Source organism: Nicotiana tabacum, chromosome 20 (assembly GCF_000715075.1).
Source record: "Nicotiana tabacum cultivar K326 chromosome 20, ASM71507v2, whole genome shotgun sequence".
In the NCBI taxonomy this organism is placed as follows: domain Eukaryota; kingdom Viridiplantae; phylum Streptophyta; class Magnoliopsida; order Solanales; family Solanaceae; genus Nicotiana; species Nicotiana tabacum.
In genome coordinates, this window is record NC_134099.1 from 145,564,215 (window position 1) to 145,585,851 (window position 21,637).

General features: G+C 38.2%; 1 protein-coding gene across 2 annotated transcripts; it reads left to right on the top strand.

Moving 5' to 3' along the window:
- The first annotated feature begins 494 nt into the window (after positions 1-494).
- On the top strand, positions 495-9,927 carry LOC107776629 (uncharacterized). Of its 2 annotated transcripts, none has more exons than XM_075239965.1 (8): positions 495-817; positions 910-974; positions 1,148-1,238; positions 1,723-1,847; positions 1,973-2,069; positions 2,514-2,623; positions 9,040-9,109; positions 9,727-9,927. In XM_075239965.1, the coding sequence occupies exons 3-8, from the start codon at positions 1,169-1,171 to the stop codon at positions 9,780-9,782; spliced, it is 528 nt and encodes a 175-aa protein (XP_075096066.1). In that variant the 5' UTR covers positions 495-817; positions 910-974; positions 1,148-1,168; the 3' UTR covers positions 9,783-9,927. The 2 variants fall into 2 exon arrangements, with proteins under 2 accessions (XP_075096066.1, XP_075096065.1); XM_075239964.1 differs by having other exon boundaries at positions 507-817; positions 9,040-9,155; positions 9,732-9,927.
- The last annotated feature ends 11,710 nt before the right edge of the window (positions 9,928-21,637 follow it).

Sequence of the window (21,637 nt, forward strand, 5' to 3'; positions counted from 1 at the left end):
AGCTGATGTTTTTGTTTTGTAACTGGCGAACTTCAGCTCTAGAGCTGAAGTTTTTATTTTCTAACTGGCGAACTTCAGCTCTAGAGCTGAAGTTTTTGTTTTGTAACCGGGAAGCTTCAGCTCTAGAGTTGAAGTTTTTGTTTTGTAACCGGGAAACTTCAGCTCTAGAGCTGAAGTTTTTGTCTTTGTTACCAGGAAACTTTAGCTCTACAGCTGAAGTTTTTGTCTTTGTAATTGGGAAACTTCAGCTATAGAGTGTTCAATATAGCAACATGCATAGCATTGCATTTTTGAGCAATCTGCGCAATGGTTTAATAGCTCATTTACCATGATTTCATCGCCCTCATTGGTTGCAGTGTGAATTGGTGTTGTACAGTCATATTCACTACCTGCTGGAAGGTAAGCTAAGAATTTCTTTAACTACGGCATATCAGAAACTATTTTTTTCAATACTATATTGAACTATTGCACCTTTTAGCAAAAAAAAAAAAAAAAGCAAAAAAGAAAAACATATTGCATCAGGAGATCATCTTTTATTAGGGTATTAGACTAGTAGACTAGATAGAAAATAGTAGCAGAAATAAGAAAAAGAAGAAGAAGGAGGAGAAGGAGGAGAAGGAGGAGGAGGAGAAAGGGGCTGAAGTTATTCAAAAAGTGGGTACAAATTAAAAGTTTTAAAAAAAATAGGTATAGATCAAATGAGGCGACGCCGTGCAATTTCTACATTGCTGCGAAGCACCATATCATGAATCGTTGAGTTTTCAAAGGGGTGATAGATTTGATTGACATCAAAATACTCGTCACTAATACAGCCAAGGTTGTTTTTAGTTCCTCGGCCTTGACAAAGTTGTCTTAATCCAATGTCATAATCTTCTAGAGCTGCCATTAACACTAATTTTTTTTTTCCAGTTCTTCTTGATTGGCTTTATCATCCACCCTTTATAGTATAGTTTCAGAAATCTTGGAAAGCTGAGGTATATTTTTATTCCCTTTACCATTGCTTTTCGTGAACTTTTTTGTAGTTGTGTTTAATGTTCTCTTTTTGGCATTCTTAACTGGTGAAAAATCTGTTCTTTTGATTAAAAATATGAGTTTGATTAATGGGTATTTGCTAATGGGTATTTTGCTAATGTGATGGGATTTGTAGTGTTTGCACTGAGATTTGACTATGGGTAATGCTTCTTCAATGTTAACTCAATATGATATTGAAGATGTGCAGGAGCACTGCAACAATCTGTGTAAGTCTCTTATTCATCTATTGAATCTATTAGCCTTAAAAGACAAATTATTTAGTATTATATGAAGTGGTCCGTAATACAGCAGAACGGATATAGAGGATTCATATAGCCGACCCCAATTAGGATAGTAGTAGTTGTTGTCTTTTTTGCCCTTACTTACTAATTAGTATACATACCGCCACGATGCACGGATCATTTCAATATAAAAAAGAGTGAAGAGAATTAATAAAAATAGATGTATACTGCATACTAAATTTAGCGACCACATTCAAAAGAATTAAACCAAAAATATAAAAAATGAATTTCATCGAGTTGTCTGTATAAAATTGTTGCTAGAGAAGAAGAACAATAACCACAAAAAGTTGAATTGCTGCGAAAAACCAGCTAACTTATTTAGCTTTGCTAGTATCTCCATCGGCTTGCCACTTCTTTCATTGTTCTATATTTTTTTTGTTGACTTTATCTAATGTCCCATTAAATACAGTTACTCAGCAGGAAATAGTTTCATTGTATGAAAGATTCTGCCAACTGGATAGGAATTCAGAGGGTTTTATCTATGCTGATGAGTTCCTTTCAGTTCCGGAGTTTGCAATGAATCCACTCTCTCAGGTTTGGGAATAAGTTTCTGTTTTTGTTTTCAGTTGTGGTTTTGTATATATTAAGATATTAGGATATGCTTCTTCTATAATTTTGTATGCTCTGTGTGTTTGATATGATTGCTTGGCTCTTTCCAGAGATTACTTAAGATGGTGGACGGCTTGAACTTCAAGGACTTAGTGGCATTTTTGTCAACTTTCAGTGCAAATGCGAGCATGCAACAGAAAATTGAACGTTGGTTATTAAGCTTATCCTTAATATGCTTTATTTTGTAACTTCAGGAAAATGCTTCTTGATATCAAGAATCTTTAGCTTTTTAAAACATCATTCACTTTTAGTTACACCTGATATTTGCGAATCAATCAACTAGCTGAGGACATTCAGCTAAGTGTAAGGTTTATTGCATTTATTATATTTCCCAAAAATGAATATGTTTAATAAGTTCATCATTGCTAGAATTTTAAAGCACACTTCTCATTAACAACATGATCTATCTGGAGTAATAAATGACTGTCTGTTAGTCGTTCTAGAATCTGGTTTTGTGTTAGGGGAACTAGGAGTGGTGTTACGTCGGCCATATTGGAAAGTCCATCACACTGAAAGTGCAACATATTTTTCACTGTCCTTGGCAGTCTTCTCACCACTTCACTTACTTGGTCAACTGTTTTTATGTTGCAGTTATCTTCAAAGTATATGATTCTGACTGCAATGGGAAAGTGAGGTTCAATGACATAATAGAAATGCTTCGGGATTTAACTGGATCATTCATTTCAGACAAGCAAAGAGTGGTATTCTTTTCAATCTTTCGTCTCCCCTTCTTTCAACTCACTTGTGACTTTTTGGAATACCGAGCAACTTACAGTTTAAGCTTCCTATGGAGATAACCTCACATCTTTATTCTGAACCAATAGGATTTATGGTGTAGAGTTGGAATGACTTAGGTTTACTGACCACAAAAGGTCCAAAATTCTTTGTATCAAAGAAGTAGGTTTAGCTTTATAAATGTGGAGGGTGAAGCCTATGATAGCCGATTTGGTTGGTTTGGAATATATAATTGAGAGTGAAGAACCTTTATGGCTTACAGAGCTCATTGACAACAATTTCCGATCTGTTAGGTAAAATAGGTTGTATAATTGTAGTTCAAGGAACAAAAGCTGTAAGAAAAAAGTTTTCCTTCTAAATGATCAGTTATTGATGCGAAAACCAAATGTATATAGTGTGAATAAGTCACAACTACTATACCAAAAATTATAACAGCCACCAAATAATAAATAAGACAATAAAGCAACAATAAAAGAAACACCAGAATTTACGAGGTTCGGCTAATTTTGCCTACTCCTCGGACACAACCAATATTTTATTCCACTCCAAAAATACAAGTGAAATAATACTAAAAAGAGAAGATACAAATGCCTTAAACAGATGAGAAGGCAAATGAGAGGTGTATTTAAATCCTAAACATTAGGCCTTCTTTTATAGGGGGGAAATCCCCCCAACTCTTCTTTTCCCACCGATGTGGGACAAACATTTCTGCCAAACTTAACAAATCTCCACCTTGGCAAAATTCCACATCTTCAATTTTCTCTCAATAACAAATTTTGATTGTGTCTTCATCTTCAATCTTCAGTTTTCAACAATGTTGATCAAATCCAAACAATGTTGAAACTTGACCGCAGTCACCACCTTTGTCAGCATATCAGTAGGATTCTCCGTAGTATGAATTTTCTTCACCGTGACTCCACCTTCTTCTATGATTTTTCGTACGAAATGGTACCGAACATCAATGTGCTTCGTCCTTGCATGATAAACTTGGTTCTTCGCTAATTGAATAGCACTTTGACTATCACAAAAAATTGTGATACCTTTTTGTTCAACACCAAGCTCCTTTAGCAATCCTTGAAGCCAAATTGCCTCCTTCACAGCCTTTGTAATAGCCATATACTCTGCCTCTGTTGTAGACAAAGCAATTGTTGACTGCAAAGTAGACTTCCAACTAACTGGTGCCTTTGCAAAAGTAAACACATAACCAGTAGTTGATCTTCGTTTGTCCAGATCACCCGCAAAATCTGAATCACAATATCCAACTATAGACTGATTGTCTTCCTGCTCAAAAACTAACCCAACATCTACAGTATTATGAATATACCGTAGAATCCACTTCACAGCTTGCCAATGATCCTTTCCTGGATTATGCATATATCTGCTAATAACTCTAACAGCTTGTGAAATGTCAGGTCTCGTACAGACCATTGCATACATCAAGCTACCAACAACATTTGCGTATGGTACCTTTGACATATACTCTCGTTCAGCTTCATCCATTGGCGACATAGTAGTACTTAGCTTAAACTGGGAAGCAAGTGGAGTACTAACTGGCTTAGTCTTGTCATCTATGCCAAAACGTTGAAGTACTCTCTTCAAATATTCCTTTTGAGATAAACAGAGTTTCTTTGAACGTCTATCTCTAATTATCTCCATGCCAAGAATTTTCTTTGCCTCACCCAAATCCTTCATCTCGAACTCCTTCTTCAGTTGAATCTTCAACTTATCAATTTCTTCCGAATTCTTGGAAGCTATCAACATATCATCAACATATAAGAGAAGATATACAAAGGAACCATCTTTAAGCTTGTGCAAATACACACAATGATCGTATTTGCTTCTCTTGTACCCTTGCCGCAACATAAACTCGTCAAATCGCTTGTACCATTGTCTAGAAGATTGTTTCAATCCGTACAATGATTTTTCAAGTTTGCACACCATATTTTCTTTTCCAGCAACTTTGAATCCTTCTGGCTGAGTCATGTAGATTTCCTCCTCCAAGTTTCCATGTAAAAACGCAGTTTTTACATCCATCTGAACTAGTTCCAAATCTAATTGTGCTACCAAAGCCAACATAATTCTAATAGAGGAATGTTTTACAACTGGAGAAAACACTTCATTGTAATCAATTCCCTCATTTTGAGAATATCCATTTGCACCCAATTGCTTTCTTTCCCTTCGGGAGATTGGCCAATCTCCATGTATGATTCTGATGAAGGGACTGTATTTCATCATTCATGGAAATCCTCCACTTATCTTCTTCTGAACTTTGGACAGCGTCTTTATAAGTAGTAGGAACATCATCAGCTACAATTGAGGTTGCACAAGCAACCGTCTCTATGAGACGAATATGTTTCGTTATTGTTCTTTTTGGCATGCTGGTTGCTATTGATTCAAGTTATTGTTGAGGTTCCTGAGTTGGAATCTCCTCTACTGGCTCTCCTTCTAGAGGATAATCTTCATTTGTTTCCTCCTCTGCTTCTTGTGTAGGAAAAATAAATTTTCCCTCAAACTCCACCTGCTTAGAAGCACCTTCATTTTGTTTGGTATCTTCTGTTACCTTATTTACCATAACAGATTCATCAAAGGTAACATCCCTGCTGAATATTACTTTCTTTGTCATAGGACACCATAAGCGATATCCTTTGACTCCAGAAGTAATTCCCATAAAAATAGCCTTCTTTGCCCTTGGATCCAATTTTGACTCTGTCACATGATAATATGCAGTTGAGCCAAACACGTGTAAAGAGTCATAATCTATAGCAGGCTTTCTATACCATTTTTCAAATGGTGTCTTGCCATCAATAGCAGCAGATGGTAGACGATTAATGAGGTGGCATGCATATGTAATTGCCTCAGCCCAAAATTCTTTACCCAAGCCAGCATTGGACAACATACACCGTACCTTCTCCAGCAAGGTCCGGTTCATACGTTCTGCCACTCCATTCTGTTGTGGTATATGTCTAACAGTGAAGTGTCGGACGATGCCATCATTTTCACAGACCTTATTGAAATGATCATTTTTGTATTCACCTCCATTGTTTGTGCGAATACACTTGATCCTCCTGCCTGTTTGATTCTCCACCATCGTCTTCCATTTGAGAAAAATTCCCAGCACTTCATCTTTGCCTTTCATTGTATACACCCACACTCTTCGGGAAAAATCATCAACAAAGGTTACAAAATAGTGCTTCCCACCCAATGAAGGTGTTTTGGAAGGACCCCAAACATCACAGTGTACATAATCCAAAATGCCTTTAGTATTATGGATCGCTGTACCAAATTTAACCCTTGTCTGTTTCCCTTTGACACAATGCTCACAAAACTCCAAGTTGCAAGCCTTTACTCCTTTTAACAATCCTTGATCTGATAGAGTTTTCAAGGATTTTCCTCCAGCATGTCCCAAACGCATGTGCCATAGCTTGGTTGCTTCTGCCTCTTTGTCGTCACTGGATGTCACTGTCGCTATCCCAATAACTATACTACCACGATAGCGGTACATATTATTATTCTTCCGATTAGCCTTCATTACCACTAGTGCACCGGAGCATACTCTCATCACTCTATTTTCTGCAATGATTTTGAACCCTTTTGATTCTAGGGCTCCTACAGAGATGAAATTCTTCTCCAAATCCGGTACAAATCGAACATCTGTTAATGTTCTGATCATTCCATCATGGTTCCTTAATCGTATTGAACCAATGCCATATGAGGTAAGAGGGCTGTTATCTGCTGTGTGGATGACTCCATATTCTCCTTCTTGAAATTCCACAAACCAGTCCCTGTTGGGACACATATGATAGCTACAAGCCGAGTCCATCAACCATATGTCTGATGATGTTGATGACTCTGTTGTAACTAATGAGAAGTCTGAATCATCACAATCAGCTACATTTGAATCCATAATGGCCTTTCCATTGTTATGTTTGGCCTTATTCTTCAACTTCGGACAGTCTTTCTTCCAGTGCCCCTTTTCTCGACAAAATGCACATTCATCTTTGTTAGGTCTGGATCTTGACTTGGATCTTCCCTTCTTTGTCCTCGTTTGATTTTGAGGACGACCCCTCACAAACAGTGCTTCTCCTTCTCCGCCCTTTTGTTTTTCTCACTTTCTTTGTTCATAGCTGTACAAAACCGAACAAACTTCTCTGAGAGAAACTTCGTCATTTCCATGGAGTAGAGTAGTTTCAAGGTGCTCATACTCATCAGGAAGTGACGCCAACAACATCAAAGCCAAGTCACCATCATCATAAGTTGTATCCATATTTTGCAAATCTGTGACCAACTTATTGAAACTGGTGATATGTTCATTCATCGTGGTACTAGGAACATAGGTGAAGTGAAACAGTCTCTTCTTCATGTACAATTTATTTTGACTGTTTTTCTTCAAAAATTTATCCTCCAGTGCCTTCCATAATTTACTTGCAGAAGTTTCCTTTGTGTATGGATATTTCTGCTCTCTAGCAAGGTAGGATCGAATGGTACCGCAAGCAACACAGTTGATAATTCTCCAATCTTCTTCTCCAATAACATCTGGTCTTTTTTCTTCAATGGCAAGATCTAGCCCTTGCTGAAAAAGGACATCTAGAACCTCGCCTTGCCACATCCCAAAATGTCCTGATCCGTCAAAAATTTCTACCGTAAATTTTGCATTTGACACAATTCTTGTCATAAGCGAAGATGCCAATGATGACGTATTATTGACACTTGATGTAGATTCTTCTTGTTTATTGTCTCCCATTTTGACACAAATATTATTTAATAGCTGACGACACAAATCAAGATTATTTCCTTTCTGGTGTGGAAGATCAGACTAAGCTGCAACCACAGAGCATACTAAGACAGAACCTTGACATAGTTACCAAGATAAATCTTTTCTGATGTGGAAGATCAGACTATGCTGCAACCACAAAGCATACATAGACAGTACCTTGGCTCTGATACCACTTGTTGCGAAAGCCAAATGTATATAGTGTGAATAAGTCACAACTACTATACCAAAAATTATGACAGCCACCAAATAATAAATAAGACAATAAAACAACAATAAAAGGAACACCAGAATTTACAAGGTTCAGCTAATTTTGCCTACTCCTCGGACACAACCAATATTTTATTCCACTCCAAAAATACAAGTGAAATAATACTAAAGAGAGAAGATACAAATGCCTTAAACAGATGAGAAGGCAAATGAGAGGTGTATTTAAATCCTAAATATTAGGCCTTCTTTTATAGGGGGAAGTCCCCCCAACTCTTCTTTTCCCACCGATGTGGGACAAACATTTCTGCCAAATTTAACAGTTATGTGATACATATAGGCAATTATCTGCTTCCATTTCTGGAAATAGGAGAAATATATTTGACTCCATTCAGCCTCATAAATGATATGTAATGGCAATCCTAAATTAGATGCCTAGAATATACTAAAGAGACATGTCCACATTTTCTAATCATTTCTATTTCTTTTCAGCGTGTAAGTACCTTTCGATTTTGAAGTTGTGGTGATTTACTACAATATATTGCTAGGATTTGGTTAACTTTAAGTGATTGGCCTCATTCTAGGAATGAAATGCCTATTGGCCCTCCATCTAACTGTGTTTTTAGTCTCGTCTCTCAGCAGTTAGTTTTGCTGGAATGGGTTTTATTGCAGATAATTTCTTTTGATATCTCGCAACGCATGATGTCTCTTGAGGGATATTAAACTCTGGTTAAAGTTTTAAAATGATTATAACCCTTTCAAAAGAGGAAAAGATATTTAAAGCGCTTCTAAAGAAGAACAAGGAATATCACTTCAGTAAATTCTTTACCATTGATAGTTCAATGCCTTTTTTGGCCTTTCTTCCTTCTATATGATTATTCGAAGCCGCCAATATACAATTAGTATATGCTTTATTTCAATGCTTTGTCCACTTCTTTTTCTCCTTGCTACACATCTTTGTTTAGATAAAGGCACTAAAATGGTCTTAATGGACTATTTAGTTTCTACTTTACATGTTTTGGTGACTCACTGTCTTACTGTAGTTTTGACTTGTTAGAAGGTCTAGCTTTTCTCTTAAAAGAATCTACCCTCAATGAGAATCTCTGAGTTTTAGGGAGCTCTTTATTTTTTATTTTTTATTTGTGATGAAGTGGGAAGATTAAAGGGATCAATTTTTTAGGCAGCGTAGCTTTCCTCTAGATGTACTTGTTTGTTGGTTACTTTTTCATAGATTTGCTATAACTTTTGGCTGACTGATTGGTGCATTTACGTTGCTTTGTGACCATTAATATTAGGACGTCTTTTAATTTCCCTTTTTGCTGCATTTCATTTGAAATTCATAGCTTGGACTCTTTTTTTTGGTAATTCAACAAATTCTTAAACCATGTCTGATTTGTTTTGCAGGAAGTACTGAACCAAGTTTTGCACGAGGCTGGCTATACAAAGGACTCCTTATTGCTCTTGGATGATTTCATCTAGGATTGTTAGTCCTCAATGAATTAGGATCAAAAGGAGCATAGGTGGGGATGGAAACAACTTCTTTCAATTTTAAAATGTCGTCAATTAAGGGGGTGTTTGGATTGGCTTTTAAGCTGGTCAAATCAGCTTTTAAGCTCTTTTTAGCTTTTTTCAGTGTTTGGCAAAGTCAAAAAGTCCTTAAAATAAGTTAAAAACTGCTTAAAACAAGCCAAAAACAATAAGTTGGGCAATCCCAACTTATTGCTTTTTGGCTTAAAAGCTATTTCTGCTGAAAAACTACTTTTTTAAGCCAATACAAACGTGCTCTAAGTATCTTGATATCCTTTAACAGGAGCACATACAGATCATCTGACAAACATTTTACCACTTCTATTGCCCTCTCCCATTTTAGAAGTTAAGGATATAATGCAACAGAACATAGTTTAAGGGGGAAGTTGCCACCAAAAAAAAAAAAAAAAAAACTTGAAGGGTCTCTGCTCAGTAGTCCTCTCATTATTATTAATAAACTGCGCGATTGACGGTTTATGAAACTACTTAGTGATGATTCTTTATTTCCTTCTCAGCATTCAATGTTCTGTTGCATATTTTTCTGAACACGTGCTACCTTTTATTTTCAGATACTGGACAACCCAGGCTTGAAGATAGAGGTGGAAGTTCCAATCGACTAGCTAAGCCAGCGGTTATCTATACTAGAATTTAGATGTATCTTTGTAGAAGCATATGCGCTTGTGTTATTCTATCATCTTTCTTCAATTTGGTGACCTGAGCTTTTGCTCTTCTTTCTGCCTTACTTTCTGTGCGTGCCTTTTTTTTTTGGAGGGGGGGGGGGGGATGGGGGCCATCGGCAGTGTAGGTGATGGGATGCTGGAAACTGGAAACATAAGCACATATGTTTGTACCTGAATTTCAGCTTATTCATAAGTCTTTTGTTGCTTAATGCCGATGTTATTTCTTTCTGTCCAACTATTTATGTTACTTCTATTTCTAATCGTCGTGAATAAAAGAGTAAAGTTGATTGACTGTGCCACATTGAAGCTCATTGAGTACTTCACTTTGAGATTGATCTTAAGCTCTGACTTTGTTTTTTTATGCACAGATGCTTGAAACAGCTCCTATATTATGCTAAGGTTTGTAGAAAAGGATTCTGCAAAATTCTCATTTAATAAAGTGTATACGGTCGATACTGAGGGCCCGATATCAAGGCCTCTATGGCATGTCAAGCCCAATCTCGAGGGGCTCGGAGTAAAAATTGAAGTTTGACCCCGAAATGCATACCCCGAGAAAGCATGTCAGAGACTCATCGCAGCCTACCTCGAGGCAGTATAAAATCGATGACCGTCAGGAAAAGGCGGGAAACTCCTAAAGATGCGTGGTTAGAGCAGATAAGGTCTGCAAAGATAGTACAAGCCCCGTACAAGTCTATTACACAGCTGTACTAATAGTATTTCTCTGTCATGATTAGACTTGTACTGTGTTGGGATTCGCACCTCCTATATAAAGGGGACCCTTGTCATTTTGCAACACATATGGGTATTCAATACAATAGAACATTCTCTGATTTTCTTCCCTAAACGTGCTTAACAATTGCTCTATAGATTTATTACTTCTTCATTTATTGTTCATTCATTGTTCTTCATTATCAACCTTTAAAGGCTGCCCTCGAGGTTCTATATCGCTGAGCTTGAAGCCCTCAATCTTGTGACCACACTGGTTTGCTTATCATTTCTTGCTCATTTACTCCTAGTATTATTCACATAACAACTAGTATCAAGATAAATAACATATTTTTAGAACTACAAATTAAATATAATTGTTAATACCATTTTCAAGGTAAATAGTTTGGCGCCCACTGTGGGGCTAAAAATAATAGTGATTGTTTTGGTGCTAGTTTTTGATAACACACATTATTCTTCACACTTTTTCTTGTCAAAGATTTTTTGATTTCAAGCCAAAATATGTCTAGCACACAAAACGCACCTGCTCATGAAAGTGAATGACTTGGAGAAAACAACGGTATAGGGCTTGGTGTGCCACCTGTAAACCCTGAGTGAGTGCCAAATGTGGAGCCAGTTGATATCAGCTCCCACAACGCTCTAAACGCAGGAGCAGGCGCAGACCCCATAAGGAATGGACGCAGGAAAGCCCAGGCTGGAGGCCAAGAAGCACGAGGAATGGAAGAAGGAGGAGTCAACCTGCAAGTGATATTCGAGATGCTGCAAGCTCAACAAGTCGCTATCGCTCAACTTTAAAGTCAGAACAGAACCCCTAACACCGCCGAACCAGTGCTAGAAAGATCCGATGAAAGAGGCTCAGGGACTGACCCCACAATCATGAAAATGCTCAAGGAATTGACCAAAAGAATCGAGTCAGGAGAAAAGAAGATAGAGGCTAACGATAAAAAGGTGGAGACTTATAACTCGAGGGTCGATCAGATCCCGGGCGCATCCCCGATTCTGAAGGGTGTAGATTCAAAGAAGTTCGTGCAGAAACCATTTCCATCAAGTGCGACTCCAAAGCTCATTCTGAAGAAATTCAGAATGCCCCATGTCCCGAAGTATAACGGGACCACGAACCCCAACATTACTGCTTATACTTGTGCTGTAAAAAGGAATGACTTAAAGGATGACGAGATTGAATCCGTCTTGCTGAAGAAATTTGGAGAAACACTGTCGAAGGGGGCCATGATGTGGTATCACAACCTACCCCTGAACTCGATGCCGTTTTCCATGTTGGTAGATTCTTTTTTGAAGGCACATGCCGGTGCCATCAAGGTTGCTACAAGGAAGTACGACATCTTCAAGATCAAACAAAGGGAGAATGAGATGCTGAGGAAATTTGTATCTCGCTTCCAGATGGAGCGAATGGAATTACCACCGGTCTCTGTTGACTGGGCAATACATGTCTTCACTCAGGGCTTGAACGAACGTAGCTCGATAGCTTCGAAGCAGCTAAAGCAAAACTTGATCGAATATCCCGCTGTGACTTGGGCAGATGTACACAATAGGTATCAATCGAAGATCAGGGTCGAAGACGACTAATTAGAAGCCCCCTCTGGCTCAGTATATCCAAGCAGGATCCTAGCAAAGGAATCAAGGTCTACAAAAAGGGAGTCGAGATTAGGAAAAGAAAGGTATCATCCATACTTACAAAGATTGAAGAGATACTTCGAGGCGGAATATACCTTGTAATGATCAAAGAGTAGATCGAAGCCAAAATTCCCGGGAACTTATGAGCAAGACCGAGTTTTACAGGCATTCGAGGCCAATGAGGCACCTCAATTGTCAGAATACAACTTCAACATCGATGTCTCAGATATCGTATCAACCATAGGTAGAATCAGGGATACCAGATGGCCGAAGCCCGCACAGTCAGATCCTTCTCGAAGGAACCCCAACTTGATGTGCGAATACCATGGCATTCACGGTCATAGGACTGAGGATTGTAGGGAGCTCTAAGAGGAGGTGGCCAAGTTGATCAACGAAGGTCACCTTCGGGAATTCCTCAACAATCGAGCCAAGAACCACTTTCAAGAAAGAGAGGCGAACAAAAAGAATGAACCAGAAAAATCTCAGCACATTATTCACATGATCGTTGGAGGAACTGATGTCCCATAGAGACCCATGTTCAAACGGGCCAAAGAATCCATCGAACGGAAAGGCAAACTCAGAGCTATATACCCAAGGATGCCCTTAAATTTAGAGAAGAAGACATCGGGGCCTTGTCCCAACCATATAATGATGCATTGGTAATTTCTTTTCTTTTGAATAACGTTCAAATTAAGTGTGTGCTCATGGATCGAGGTAGCTCGACCAATATAATCAGGTCAAAGGTGGTGAAGCAGCTCAGACTGCTCGATCAGATCATACACACCTCTCGAGTCCTCAATGGATTCAACATGGCAAGTGAGACAACAAAAGGAAAAATCATCCTCCCAGTCAACGTGTCCAGTACAGTTCAAGATACCAAGTTTCATGTCATCAAAGGCGACATGAGTACAATGCCTTACTTTGAAGGACGTGGATACACAACATAAGGGCGGTACCATCAACTCTTCATCAGATGATGAAGTTCCCAACAAAAGATGGTATAAGAACGGTGTACAGAAAACAACATGAAGCAAAGGAGATGTTCGCAGTAAATGACATGGCACCAACATCGACTCTCCCCGTCTAGGATGAGTTAGGAAATGGGCTGACCCCCGAAGAACAGGTGGTCTGTGAGCATTCGAACGAAGATGACGAAGAAGACTTCCTCACTCCTCGGACCTTTGTTGCCCCCGAAGATTCGGATGCAACTAAATCAACGGTCGAAGAACTCGAACAAGCCGTCTTGGTCGAGCATCTTCCAGATCGAAAGATATACCTGAGAATGGGATTAACCCCCGAACTCAGGAAAAAACTCATCCAATTTCTTATTAACAACATTGATTGCTTTGATTGGTCCCATTTAGATATGACAGGGATCCTGTCGGAAATAACCACCCATCGACTAAGTATCGATCCCAAGTTCAAACCAGTGAAGCAAAAAAGGAGGCCTCAGTCCGAGGTAAAACATGTGTTCATCAAAGACGAGGTAACAGAACTCCTCAAAATAGGATCAATTAAGGAGGTAAAACACCCCGAATGGTTGGCTAATGTAGTAATGGTTCCCAAAAAAGAAAATAAATTAAGAATGTGCGTCGATTATAAAGACTCGAATAAAGCATGCCCCAAAGACTCATTCCCATTGCCCAACATAGATCGCTTGATCGATGCCATGGCCAGCCACGAGATTCTCACTTTTCTCGATGCCTACTCCAGGTATAATCAAATTCAAATGAACCTAGAGGACAAAAAAAACTTTGTTCATCACGAAGTATGGCACATACTGTTATAATGTAATGCCCTTCAGGCTAAAGAACGCAAGAGATACGTATAAATGCCTAGTTAATAAGATGTTCGAATATCAAATAGGCCAATCTATGGAAGTTTACCTTGATGATATGCTAGTTAAGTCCCTGTGCGCAGAGGACCATTTGACTCATTTGCAAGAAACATTTGATATACTTAGAAGCTACAACATGAAGCTCAACCCCGAGAAATGTGCCTTCAGAGTAGGATCAAGAGAATTTTTAGGCTTCATGGTGTCGAATAGGGGGATCAAAATCAACCCTGATAAAATCAAGTCCATTGAAGAAATCACAGTGGTGAACAATGTGAAGGCTGTACAGCGCCTGACCGGGATGATAGTGGCCCTAGGCCGATTCATCTCGAGATCATCAGACCAGAGTCATCATTTCTTCTCCTTGCTCAAAAAGAAAAATATCTTTGAGTGGACTCCGAAATGCCAGCATGCTTTAGAGGAATTAAAACAGTATCTCTCGAGCCTACCTTTGCTCCACACTCGAAAGGAAGATGAAATGTTGTACTTGTATCTGGCCGTATCCAAAGTAGCGGTAAGTGATGTGTTGGTTCGGGAAGAACAAGGTACACAATTCCCTGTTTATTACGTAAGTCAGACTCTAGGAGATGCTGAAACCAGGTATCCGCACTTAGAAAAATTAGCTTTTGCATTAATAAGTGCATCGCGGAAATTAAAACCATATTCAATGCCATCGGATACGTGTTTTAACGACATACCCTCTTCAAAACATCTTGCGCAAACCTGAATTATGGGCAGATTGGTGAAATGGGCCATCGAGCTCGGAGGGTATGATATCGAGTACCAACCCCGGACGGCTATCAAGTCCCAAATTTTGGCAGACTTCGTGGCCGACTTTATGCCTGCCCTCGTACCCGAAGTAGAGAAAGAACTCTTGCTAAAAACGCGCACATCATCGGGGGTATGGACGCTATTCACCGACGGTGCCTCGAACATGAAAGGGTCTGGGCTCGACATCGTTCTGAAACCGCCTACGGGCGGCGTGATTAGGCAATCTATAAAAACTTTGAAATTTACTAAAAACGAGTCCGAGTATGAGGCTATGATTGCAGGTCTCGAGCTGGCCAAGAGCCTAGGAGTAGAAGTCGTCGAAGCAAAATGTGACTCCCTTCTGGTAGTCAACCAAGTAAATGGGAGCTTCGAGGTTCGAGAAGACAGGATGCAAAGATACTTAGAAAAACTTCATTTCATATTGCATCGCTTCAAAGAATAGGCTCTGGACCACATTCCTCGAGATCAGAACATTGAGGCCGACACACTCGCAAACCTGGGGTCGTTCGTCGAAAAAGATGACATACTCCCGGGGGCTGTCGTACAATTACCCATGTCGGTGATTGAAGAAGGCCATGCCGAGGTCAACTCAACAAGTCTAACATGGGATTAGAGGAATAAATACATCGACTATTTAAGAAATGGGAAGCTGCCCACAGACCCAAAAGAATCGAGGGCCCTTCGAGCCAAAGCAGCTCGATTTTCACTCGATGAGAATGGAACACTATATAGAAGGACCTTCGATGGACCTCTAGCATTATGCTTGGGACCGGGGGACACCGATTATGGACTTCAGGAAATCCACGAAGGCACTTATGGAAATCATTCCAGCGCCGATTCTTTGGTTCGAAAGGTGATCAGAGCAGGCTATTATTGGGACAACATGCATAAGGACACCAAGGAATTCGTTCAAAGGTGTGACAAATGCCAAAGGTTCGCGCCAATGATTCACCAATCCGATGAACAGTTACACTTAGTCTTATCACCATGGCCGTTCATGAAATAGGGGATGGACATCATCGTCCCTCTACCAACGGCGCCAGGTAAAACTAGATTTATTCTATTTATGACTGACTATTTTTCAAAATGGGTGGAAGCACAGGGCTTGGAGAAGATAAGAGAAAAAGAAGTCATCAGGGCTATCTCTATTACGAGTTCGAGCAAACGTTCACTCGACTATTAAGCCCAAGGGTTACGCGAGTTCGAGTAAGTTCTCACTCGGGGACTATCTATAAAGCCTTAGGGCTATCTTTATTTTGAGTTCAAACAAATTTTCACTCAATTAAGGGCTACCCAAGTTCGGGCAAACTCTCATTAGGGGACTATGTGTAAAAGCCTAAGGGCTATTTTTATTTTCAGATGATCGAGCAAACACTCACCCGGTTGCTAAGTTCAAAGGCTACCTGAGTTCGAGAAAATTCTCACTCGAGGACTGACAACGAAGCCTGAAAGGGCTAGCTTTATTTCAAAAATCGAGACCCAGCTCTCACTCAACTCGGACTTAGAAGTCCCGGTGACCTAAGTTCGCATCAAATCAATCCAAGCTTACTTTGAGGGATAACAAAAGACTTTAAGAAGCATCATATTAATTAATTAAAAACCTAAGGGTTATTATGTTCCGGGTCCAGTATTCGGACTAATCATTAGAGTCATACACTTGGATTTTTCACAAATGATGGCAGAATGGAGTTCAACACGAATCGAAGGCGAAATGAAGAGATTCTTATATTAATAAAAGATGTTTACAAAGCCCACGAGGGGCCCTTATAAACAGCAGCCAAAGGCCTAATCTACTTTCGAAGGTTATCCTCAAAAAGCAACATCTTCGAGGACCTTTTCCTCGGGGACTCCATTTTAAGGATAGTCCTTAGAGCGACGTCTTTGAGGACCTCCTCCAAAACAACAATAGATGGAGGAAATGCTATAGCCTATCAAAGAGCAAAGGCTTTTAACAAGCAAAGAAAATTATGGCCTGCTGAAAAACTTGGCGAGTATGGGTCTCGTCAGCACTACTATTGTGAAGCCACTTCTTGAGAAATTGTGCCGGTATGGAAAGTAAAAGGAACGAAGCGCCACACCAGGTTGAAGTTAAGAGAGATGAGCGGCGGTATAAAGACCACATATCTTCTGATTCGGGAAGAATTTGGTGCCCCTCTCTTATTGATTCGGGCCAACAACAACAACAACAACTCAGTATAATCCCACTTAGTAGGGAAAAGCTTTAAAAATCAACCATGGGATAACTGACAAAGTTGCTACCGTCTAACCTTGTGGTCACAAGTTCGAATTATAAAAATAGGATGTTAGAAGAGGATATAGAGAAGGGAAAGGGCTAAAGGATGAAGAGAGAATGAGTGAAATTTTGGTTTAAGTAATCCCTTATTTATAGGGAAATGACGACGAAATTGACGATGCATTCAATGTCTCTGGGAAAACGGACCGGCGGTACATTCAATATTTCTGGGGGAACGAATCGACGGGACGTTTCGATCACTTCGAATGCTTACGTCACGAGCATGATGTCATCACGAGAGGCTCGAGAAAATCAAGGTCAAAGTCGTTTCATATCATTCTATTCTAAGAAACGCAGGGACTATCTGTATACGGTCGATTCCGAGGGCCCCAATATCAAGGCCTCTATGGCATGTCAAGCCCAATCTCGAGGGGCCCGGAGTAAAAACTGAAGTTCGACCCCGAAATGCATACCCTGAGAAAGCATGTCGGAGACTCATCGCAGCCTACCTCGAGGCAGTATAAAATCGATGACCGTCAGGAAAAGGCGGGAAGCTCCCAAGGATGCATGGTTAGAGCTGATAAGTTCTGCAAAGATAGTACAAGCCCTGTACAAATCTGTTACACAGCTGTACTAATAGCATTTCTCTGTCATGATTAGACTTGTACTGTGGTGGGATTCGCACTTCCTATATAAAGGGGACCCTTGTCATTTTGCAACACATATGGGTATTCAATACAATAGAACATTCTCTGATTTTCTTCCCTAAACGTGCTTAACAATTGCTCTATAGATTTATTACTTCTTCATTTATTGTTCATTCATTGTTCTTCATTATCAACCTTTAAAGGCTGCCCTCGAGGTTCTATATCGCTGAGCTCGGGGCCCTCAATCTTGTGACCACACTGGTTTGCTTATCATTTCTTGCCCATTTACGCCTAGTATTATTCACATAACAACTAGTATCAAGATAAATCACGTATTTTTAGAACCACAAATCAAATATAACTGTTAATACCATTTTCAAGGTAAACATAAAGGTTTCAAAGAAAGCTTGTAGTTTAGGTTTTGTACAAGTTTGTAACTCTATATATAAGGGGCTACCACGCAATGGCCTTCTCTAATAGAGCCCACAAGTAAGGTTTGGGAAGGATGGATGTTCACCGACTTTACCTCTTACTTTGTGTGAGGTAGAGAGACTGTTTCCGATATTATCTTCAAATAGCTGAATGAAAAAACACGTATATATGTAGAAGTGTTCTTTAAATTATGCTTGTTCTTTTGCAGAAGCAGACCCTGAACTTACAATTAGTAAGTTTCGACTATGGCAGTTTAATATATACTACATGTAAATAGTATAAAACTTTTCCTACATATACATGATCCAAGTCAAAAACAGTGGGTTGTCAAAATCGCTGTAAATACGAAAAAGGCCAGATTTTAATTAATTTCTTCAGTCCAAGCTGAATGTCTTCCACCTCCTTCAGCATGCTCATCCAAGTTTAGTTCAAATAGGATTCATTTTAATAAGAGATAACTTAAAATAGCTAATTTCGTCATCTCTCTTCTACTTGTATATAAACACATACAATGTAACCATACGATAAGTGTGTGAAATACATCAAGAATTATATTGTCTTCTTGATCTTGGCTTTATAACAGCTTATTTGGAGGGTTGTTATGTATCGCATAATATATTGTTTGGTATTGTATTGTATTGTATATATTGTATTGTATTGTACTATTATCGTTTTGATGTATAAAATGTTTAGATAGATTGTATTGTTTCTCGTCGTTTAACGATGTTATGGACCAACAATATGAAGAATAAACTTGTAATATTATAAAGAAAAAGTAAGATACAAGTAGAATTATTATATAAAAAGGTAGGATAAAAGATAAAGTATGATTATTTAATAATAAGGGCAAAATGAGAGGAAAAAATTAGGTAACGGTACGACCACGCTAAATCGATCGTTCTCCATAAAGTTACGTAACGACGGATTTAATAATACAATACGATAAATTTTAAGTAAGAATACGCTACAATACAAAAGGTAAGAACCATCCAAATTAAACTAGCTTTAAGTATTTGAAAACAAGCTTAAGTTCCAAGAAGAATAATGCGCTTGCGTAGCAAAAACTAGTACTTAGAAAACTTGAAGTTTAGCATCAAATTGGAAAAGGAAAATTACATAAAAAGGGGTCTTAATGCACTAATGGAACAAGAAGAAGATAAATCACAGACAACACAAGCAAATGAAAGAGACATATATAGCTGCAACACTAGCCAGATTCTTCATTCTTCCCATTTCCATTGTCACCATTTTCCTTAGCATCGCCATTAATAAAAGCTTCTTCGTCATCACTGCTACTTTGCTCTCCATAAATCTTACAATCGTCGTCGCTATCATCATCATCATCATCATCTTCATCTTCTTCTTCATCGTCTTCATCTTCACCATTATCTTTCTCATTATTATCGTCTTTTTTATCATTATCATCATCATCATCTCCACGTCCGTTATTAGAAGTCTCTTCTTCATCATCACTAGATGTCATTTCGCCATATATCTTTCCATTCCATTCTCCACTATCATCGCTACTTTCTTCAGAATCGCCGGCGCCTTCATCTTCATCATCCTTCATTTCAGCGGTGTCATTGCTTTCAGGTTCTCGCGCTGTATTATGCTCAACAAGAGGAAACCTACAACAATATGTGATTGAACATGAAGGGAATACTTCTACCTAAATAATTAAATTGAATAAAGAAATTACTAAAAACCTAAATATATACCTCCTCGTCATTCAGTCTGAAAAAAAAAAAATCATAATCTGATTAACAGATCTACACATGTGAGAACGAAGCAAGATAGTGTTAAGAAAAGAAAAAGAAAACTAAAGAGTTTCAATACATCAACAGTTAGTATATATACATGAAACCGTTGTGATCAATTAAGTATTTGAAACAAACCAAGCCAAACTCAACGTGGGAGATGGCATACGTCGTCAAATTAAGAAACACTAACTAGTATCTATACAATTTTAGGTTTGGCATCACTGAACCTTAGAACCATAAAAGGGTAATTAATCCGGTGCACAAAGTATCACGGATTCACGCAGGGTTCGGGAAGGGCGGTATCAAGGGTGTGAGGTAGACAACAACAACAACAAACAACAAATCCAATGTAATCCCATAAGTGGGGTCTAGGGATAATATATTCGCGTACCTTATTACTATCTTGTAAAGGTAGAGAGATTGTTTCCGATAGACCCTCGACTCAAAGAATAGTGAAAATAAAGCAACAAATAGTAGGGAAGGGTGTGCCTAATGCGAGCATTAGTGGAGACATCTTCTGATCAGCCTAACCTAATGAAACTTGAAACCATAAAAGAAGGAAAAAAAACACACAGACACACACATAAAGTGTGTCTGTATATACATAAGAAGCTAAAATGTATACCACATAGAGGAGAAACACTAAGCAAGACATCAACTGAGTAACTGATCTTTCTGACTCCATTAATGAAAATCTTTTAGCTATATATTTGTAGAGAGAGGAGACAAATGGGTTGCTTGCTGCTGGTTGGAGAGCCAGTATTTACATTAGGGGTTTCAGGAATCTATGTTCTGTCTAGGTAGAGCTATAATATTTTTCCTAAATTTGTTCGAGACAGATTTGGAATCAAATTTGAATAGATGAACGATTACTTTAATAAATAAAAGACGAAGATCTAAAGTTAATATTTTATCAAAGGAAAAACTGTAAATTCATTTTGAATATTTAATATTTTTCCTAAAACATTATTTTTCACTAAAGGAGTTACTTATTTGGTATCTTCTTCGTTGATTTTGCTTCTAATATTTGTCAATTAAGGAAGCCTCAGTCTTGGAGGATTGGAGGCAGTGTGAAACTGTCATTTTATGCTGTGTGAAGGGAGCATATATTTAGGTTAAGCCATTAAATTTTTTGAAGTTCCGTCCAAAAGCTATAAGGCAAGTTTGAAATAAATTCCGTATTATATCGATTAGATGTGTCGCGTAAATGGTGTGGGTACGATGCGAGACGTTTTCTTTATCACGAGGCGAGGGCACAAGTCTTGAGGTACGCCCCATGGATAATTAAATTTTAATATTTTATAAATTAATAAAAAAAATTTATAAATAAAAATATATTAATTTTATAAATAATTTAAAAATTATAAAATTAGTAGGAATATATATATATACATATATTAAATTTACTATTATATAATTAGCATACTTCTTTTTTTTTGAAAAAATAAAAGACGTAATAATGGAACACACCTATAACATGACTGTGATAGAACATACTTAAAGTTATAAAAATAATATTGTAGTTCCTAATAATTTAAAGAATAAAAATAACAATAATATAAAGTTATTGTAAAAACCTAAACAAGATAGCAGATCATAAATACTCATTGAATAATACGAATAGTCAGAATAGAGTTATCAAAATAATATCTAAACAAGATGGATACCAAAAGAAATTATAAAATCAAAAATTAACTTGAAAAGAATATATAAATAAAGAATATACATAAAAAGCTTGAAGAAAATAAAATATAAAGAAG

Excerpts from the sequence above, each read along its gene's own strand:
- LOC107776629 (XM_075239965.1), top strand. The coding sequence starts at position 1,169 with ATGGGTAATGCTTCTTCAATGTTAACTCAATATGATATTGAAGATGTG. Across the intron at positions 1,239-1,722 it reads GGAGCACTGCAACAATCTGT|TTACTCAGCAGGAAATAGTT; the intron begins GTAAGTCTCTTA and ends CATTAAATACAG. Across the intron at positions 2,070-2,513 it reads CATGCAACAGAAAATTGAAC|TTATCTTCAAAGTATATGAT; the intron begins GTTGGTTATTAA and ends TTTATGTTGCAG.